Source organism: Penaeus japonicus, unplaced genomic scaffold, assembly GCF_977035675.1.
Source record: "Penaeus japonicus unplaced genomic scaffold, GWHDUDI00000001_assembly GWHDUDI00000040, whole genome shotgun sequence".
In the NCBI taxonomy this organism is placed as follows: Eukaryota; Metazoa; Arthropoda; class Malacostraca; order Decapoda; family Penaeidae; genus Penaeus; species Penaeus japonicus.
Window position 1 is genome coordinate 10,832,279 of NW_028234442.1, and position 7,500 is coordinate 10,839,778.

General features: G+C 34.7%; 1 protein-coding gene across 2 annotated transcripts in view; it reads right to left on the reverse strand.

Annotated features, from left to right (window-relative positions):
• msk (importin-7 msk) overlaps positions 1 to 2,426 on the reverse strand; it is a 28,943-nt gene extending 26,517 nt beyond the window's left edge. The window contains exon 1 of one of the 2 annotated variants that reach the window (XM_043020313.2): positions 2,223 to 2,426. In XM_043020313.2, coding sequence (XP_042876247.1) covers positions 2,223 to 2,306 — 84 coding nt within the window. In that variant the 5' untranslated portion in view covers positions 2,307 to 2,426. The remainder of the gene's footprint in view (positions 1 to 2,222) is intronic. The other variant, XM_043020314.2, reaches the window with a different exon arrangement.
• Between the last annotated feature and the right edge of the window lie 5,074 nt (positions 2,427 to 7,500).

Genomic DNA, 7,500 nt, shown 5'->3' on the forward strand with positions numbered 1-7,500 from the left:
TTCATATTTGTTTCCATTATTTTCACAAGTGAATAAAATGTCTGTACAAATGGAACTCCTATGATAATGTGCATATGTAATAATGTAAAACATACATTTTGAGGGAGAGATCTCGCCGTTCTAGAACACCACCCAGGGAAATAATATGTCAACGAGATAGGGCATCAACCAGCGTGAATGGGTTAAGTAACTGTCCTGACCTACACATCTTTAACACTCCAGGAAAGACTAAAAAACCTTTGCCTCATGTATTCTAAAAGGATAGGGATTGGACAGATTTCTTATTTGACATTATCCCTTCTGGGATGGGCCACATCTTAAAATGTTGAGCCTGGGATGAACTTAACCCACAGAGGATGGCTGGCATCATATTGATGGCACGAGCCTTTTTTACCACATGCAAGGCGTGTAAGGTACCACAATCAGTCTGGATGTTCTTTTAAGTGGCACTAGGACTGAGGAGTGCATATAGTTGTAAACTTGTTTTTTATGTTACAAAGAAGAAAATTCTTCCCCAAACTTCATACTTCCAAAATTTGCGATAAGTGTGTTTATACTGGGTATACAGCGTATATTCCTCCTTTATGGAAGCTAAAGGACTAAATTTAGACAATTCTTTGTCTAAACAACATCATAGCTATACAAGTACCCAAAACAAAAAAGTGGAGATGAATTAAAGTACACTAATGTATATATGAGCAGGAGTTGGACAGAAAATACTGTAGTGGGCCAAATTCTCCCTCCTCCCACCAAGCCTACTGAATAGCTTGTTTTCTATCGTTTTCTAGGCTTATGGTCAATCAGTCAATCAAATCTATGTATGGATTACCTTGTACCATTGTGTATATCCAGACCTGTATTTATACCTACAGAACCACCAAAATGCTGGCAAAGGGGAAAAAAACATCGCCACATGTATTTTTGCAAGACATTGACCTGACTTCCTCTACCCTCTCCCCAAAGTCCGACATGACTACAGCTCAGAGTAACAACTATGGAAGCCATGCCCTACTGTGAACCGAGTGGCATGACCAAGATGGCATGTGCTGCTAATTCAAATACTTGAACCTTTAGAGTTAGTACTTATTCCTGGTCATTCCAGTGGCTTATCATATTCCTTGGGCATATTGCAAAGGCTTGGAGAATAAATAGACGGCTGCAACTAACAATTGTAGTAAAGTAAACCAAGCAAATGACTATCCTTGTTCAACAGCATTTATTTAACTTGTTAAAACATTTTTGTGTTATCTTTGGCAATGTAAACGTTAAACTCTCCCCTGGCATGAGTAAAAAAGCTTAGCATATAAACCAGAAACTCAAAAGATCAAGTCACAGCTAACACAACATATGCAGGGTGACCCATCCAAAATCGGCACAAAAATCAGGATGCACGCCCGAATTGGGGAAACAAAACACCAAACCACCTTTGTATCACACACTAAGCTACGAAAAGCCACACACACACACAATTCTCCAAAGACTAAACTACCGATAAATCTTGAAGAAAAAAAAAAGGGGTAAATGAAACCAATTCAAAAACAAACACATAACATCACTATGTTTTTGTTTATTTTCCGTAAATATCCTCTCCACTTACACAAAATTATCTTGATAGTTAAAAGCCTAAAGTAGGTTTATCAATGCAATATGTCCTTATTGCATCCTTTGTTTATTTATGTATATTTTTTTATGCTTGCACACTATGCCCTACTAGTTACCTACTTTCCATCTCCTTTTCGCGACTTTCAAATCTTACGAACGAAAGACATGGAAACCACGTGTCCTACGAAGACAGGAACTACGCCAAACCCCGATAAAAGGTGCGAAAACAGAGGGAGGGAAGAAAATGCGATGACAAACACGCGAGGTTGGAAGAGAGAGAAAGAGATAAAGAGAGTAATTAAGGTATGGAGCAACGACAGGTAAGTACTACAGTAAAACCCAAATTACAATGCTGAAGTAGATAAATAATGCGGCGAGGGAGAGAGGAGAGAGAGGGAGGGAGAAGGCGAGGAAGAAATGGAGAAGAAAGGCAAACGGCGATAACGAACTAGAAACACACCAAGGATATTGGCAAAATAAAACACCACCGGACACAGGGCCATGGCGTCCCGACGCCCCTTCATCGAGGACCAAAGAGGGCGAGAAACGAAGCCCCAAAATAGGCCTAGAACGAGAAACGTGAACCCAACACAAAACCGTCACCATCCACATTTCCTCACCTGCGTCAGCTCATCCTCGGCCTGCTGACGTAAATTAGGGTCTATAGTGCCCCTCAGTATCTCTATTATCTTCCTCGAGTCCATTTCCTACGTGTTATCCAGCGTCAGGGCGGAAAAAGCGAAGAAATAAGGGCCTCCACGTGATTCCCCCCGATGGCGCCGCTCCGTCTTGCCTGCCTGTGTGCCTGTCAGCCCCGCGTTGTTGGAACCGGCGTCCTGAGGGAGCCCGAACGCGGCGAGGGATCTTTTTTTTATTAGGGGGGAAGGGGATTTTCGGAGGCTCTTTGGACGGGTTTCGATTTAGATTTTGATAGGTTTTGAGTTTTTTTTTCTTCTTCTTCGTTTGAGGTTGTGTCTGTTGGCCCCGCGTTGTTGATGGGTTTCCTTAAAGGAGTGTGAACGCACCGGGAATTATTTGGGGGAGGCTTTTGGGATGTTTGAGTGCTTATTAAGTGATTTTTAAGGGTGTTTTGACTATTTTGTATTTGACTGAGGTTATTTTGTGTCTTTAACGTATGGTTTCTTTATATATTTTGATAGGTAGTGTTAGGAAGCCTAAGGACCACAGCGCTCTTCTGAGAATATTTCAAGAACCTTTTTGAGGATCCACATCTCCCTTTTTAAGGTTTTCTATCTATTTTTGTGTACTCCGTAATATGTTATTTTATATCATCGCGAATTTTCATTACTTGTAGCAGATAGCATCATCTTGTTTTGTTTTTGTTTTTCGTTTATTTTGTTGTTTTCTCGCTGTTTCCCCGATTATTCACGTCTTCTCTTTTTACTTCTTTGTTGTTTATCTTCTCTTTTCTTCATTCTGTAGTTTATTATCTCTTTCAGTGATTTATCATTTTCCTCGTGTTGCAGTTTCTGAATAATGTTTTCAATGCTGTTTCTGCTTCCTCCGGCAACTTTTATCTTATCCTCATATTTCGTCTTATTCACGATCAATAGATATATGTCCTCTTTTCTTTATTTCATCTAAGACAACTAAGTCATCAGAATAATGAGGAATAATAAATTCTACGTTATTCATTGTATAACTCAAAAATATGTGTTATTCAGCAAAGACATGCCTTGTATCATATCAAAAAAGCATCTACATTATATACTTTTTATTTCATCTCTTCTCTCTTTCGTAAGAACAATAAGTAATAAGTGAATAAGAGTGAAAATAAAAATTGATAAAATCCAACATGAACAGACGAAGCATTAGATATTTTTTAGAAGACTTTTATAGCACTTGCGAAGCGCAGACGATCTCCTTTTCTGTCTAAAATATTTTCTTTCTTTTTTGCACTTTTCTCATACCAAACCATCTTGCCTTCTTTGAGAAATTATTAATCTATTCCCTTTCTCATTTTCGGGAGTATTAATGGCGCGAGACTCAATATATATCTAATAACATGACCCAAATAAGAATTTGGCGGGAAAATTAACACGACTAAAAAAAAGGAAGATCAAATATTCATGCTTTCAGTTGCATCTGTTTTCATAATGTCTAGAAATGTTTACAAAAACTCTTTTTAAACCCAATCATTAAGTAGTAACAATAAAATACGGAATCTGCAATGTAATAGAATGTTGACGTGGTGTATTATATGTATTTAACACGTGAGATGCCATGTATTGCTTTTGTTATGATTACTATCTTTTGAAAATGGTTCAACATATGCACTTTTTTATTGCAACACTGCATAGCAACAAGAAGAATATCAATAATGATAAACATGTTGATAGTAAAATGTTCATATTTCATATTACATGTTGTTATGGTCACTGTTATTACTGTTATTTCTTTTTTTTCATATAGGATTTTCAGCGTGGGGGTACTTGTAGTTTTCGTAATGATAATGACTATAATTGTTATTATTAATATCCATTGGGTCTAGGTGATGGTACGTGTTCTATTATAATAATAACAGCAATGACAATAATGATAACAAGCGTAGTAGTAGTAGTAACACAAATAATAATAAAAATATGAATGAGGAATGGAAATTATAATATTGGTAATGATAATAACGATAAGGATAACAATAATAGCAATAATGATGATGACAATTACAATGGTAACATTGATGAAAATGATAACAACAATAATAATATTACTAATAACGATAAAGATAATTATAATAATGATGATGATAAGGATGATGATGATAATGATAATAATAATAATAGTAATCATATCACTGATAACAATAAGATCATAATTAAGAAAATGATGATAATGATGGTAAAGATAATAATAATAACATCAATATCAATAGAATAATGATAATGATGACAATCATAGTATTAATTGGAATAATGAGGACGATGATGATAATCATGGTGATAACAATAATGATAATGATATGAATAACAATGGAAATTAACAATAATAATGATTATGAGATAATAATGATAATGATAACAATGACAACAGTAGTGATAATGACAATAATGCCAATTGTTATAATGATCATCATTATCATCATCATTTCATTATCACTACTATGATCATCATTTTCATTATCACTGCTAGTGCTATTTTTACTATCATTGTTTTTAGTATAATTATTACCCATGCAATCTGTCACCAATATCATCATCATTGTTATTAGCAGAAATAGAAATACAGAACTGATGATGTTGTCATTATCATTATCATTGTTATTATTATCATTATCATTGTTATTTCCATTACTGTTGAAATTCAATTATTGATTTTACCGTTGTCATTAATATCATCATCATTATATTTGGTATATTTAGTAATATTTTACATTTACTTCCTTGTTAACAGTTATCAAAAATATCATACTGGAATGCTAGTATCATATTCATCAGCATTCCATTCCCTGCTGGGAGGGAGGAAAGGAGGGGAGAGAGGAAGGGAAGGAGGGGAGGGAGAGAGTGAAGGAGGGAAGGAGGGAGGAGGAGGGCTATATTTGGACATAACCCTCCACTCAAAGTTATCTTCAATGTCATGATCACCCAGGTGTTGTTTGTAGCCGGCGTCATTTAACTATGAATTACTAAAATCATTGTTTTTTTTTTTTATTCATTTGCTGACTAGAAATGTATTTTCAATTTTCGCTGTCATCAGTGGCTGTTTTTCGGACTGACTATTGTTATCATCATCATCATCATTGTTAATGTTGTTGTTCTTATTAATATCATCATCCATATTTCTTGAAAAAAGGAGAATCTCAACTAAAAAAAAAAAAAAAATCAGTAAGAACACCACGGCTGATCAATTCATCAAACAGACATAAACGTGACCATAAACATAATCTTTGTTAATCCCAAAGAATCAAAATGTTTTTTTTTTTCTAGCCTGCTCTCCACCAGCCATGTTAGCGCAGCCGAGGCGAGGGAGGTAGCCTGACCCATTACACTGTCATGCTCGAAGTCTGGGAACATTAGAAAAACCGCCTTCGCAGTCATCCCGAGTGAGGCAAAAGACACAAGAAAGATTATTCTGTGACTTGCCACTAAGAAAGATGCTGCCCTTGTCTTCTTCGGTGGATTTACTCTTGGTCTTAATTCGCGGAGGTTTGGGGAATTGGCCCTTGGTAATGTCTGTGTGGGTTTTTTGGCTGTGGATGTTATTGGTGTTTTGGCCGTGGTGTTCCTATGTGGTAACGGTCTCAATTTATTACGTGGAGGATGCAACCACGCTGCAAACACACACAAACACACACACACACACACACATACACACACACACACACACATATATGTATATATATATATATATATATATATATATATATATATATATATATATATAATTTATACATATATATACATATACATACATGCATCCACATACACACACGCACTTACAAGAAAGCTGCTTTCCGGCGATGAGCTCAATTGGCTGCGAGGAGATGGAACTGTTGGTTTTAATTCTGCCAATTAAGAAACATTGATTAATTACGGGCCTGATACTCTATCTCGGCTCATCGACAAGGCGCGAGCGTGGATTGTGAAATCTTTATGGCTCTATTGTTCCTTCAAGAGAATTTTTCTATAAGATTCATTTTATTTCGTGTGCTTGCGCTTGAATGGATCTTTTATCTTCAGTCGCCCAGATGGAGGCTTTTGACACATCAGTCTGGCGTGGCTCTGCAGACGGTTATCGTTTCATATCGTTAAGTGGTCTGTAAATCTCATTGTTGTATTGTGATGACAGTTATCAATCACTTGCTAGATAGAGAGACCTTTTTACATAGATTATGTCATCAACATATGTATATATATATATATATATATATGAATATATATATATATATATATATATATATATATATGTATATATACATATATATATACATATAAGTATGTATGTATATATATACATCTATATATAGATATATATATTAAGAATATATATATACATATGTGTATATATACATATATATATATATATATACATATACTCAAATATATGTGTCCGTGTGTGTGTGTGTGTGTAATCAGTTCATTTGTTTTCTATTGTGCATAAAAGATTACAAATATTTTCTTTTAAATATACATTTTCACCTTGCGTGCAAACCCACAAGTGCACTAAGCCGCATTGTCGTTTTCACTACACCTACAAGCAGCGCTTACAGACATTTCATTGTGAAAGCTTCAGACATCATCATGTGTAAGGCTCATAATTCCCTGAAAAAATCTCAGTATTCCTTCAATTATGAAGAAGATGAATTGAGATACATTATTAGAAAGAATGTCAACAGCATTATTGTGAAATTATAAGTCATATATATATATATATATATATATATATATATATATATATATATATATATACACACACACACACACACACACACACACACACACACACACACACACACACACACATATATATATATATATATATATACATATATATACATCATATCATACATATCATATATATTTCGTCACACATTTTCATTTGATAAATAATAAGCTGTAAATTAAATTTTTCATATATTTTCCAAAACATGGCTAACATAATATATACATACATACATATATATATATATATATATATATATATATATATATATATATATATATAATGGCATCAGTTCTATAAATGGCAAGGAAACTCTACAATGAATCAAATCCTCCGTACTCAGCACGCCAGTCTCCAAGTTAATAAAAATGAAAACTGGTCGAAATTAATGGCCAGTTCTTTACCGTCAGAGATGCCAGCGATCGCCATACGTTCCAATTTTTGTGTATGCCCTGTAATTTTGGGTATCTCACTGAAAACCCTAAGTAATTCAGTTGA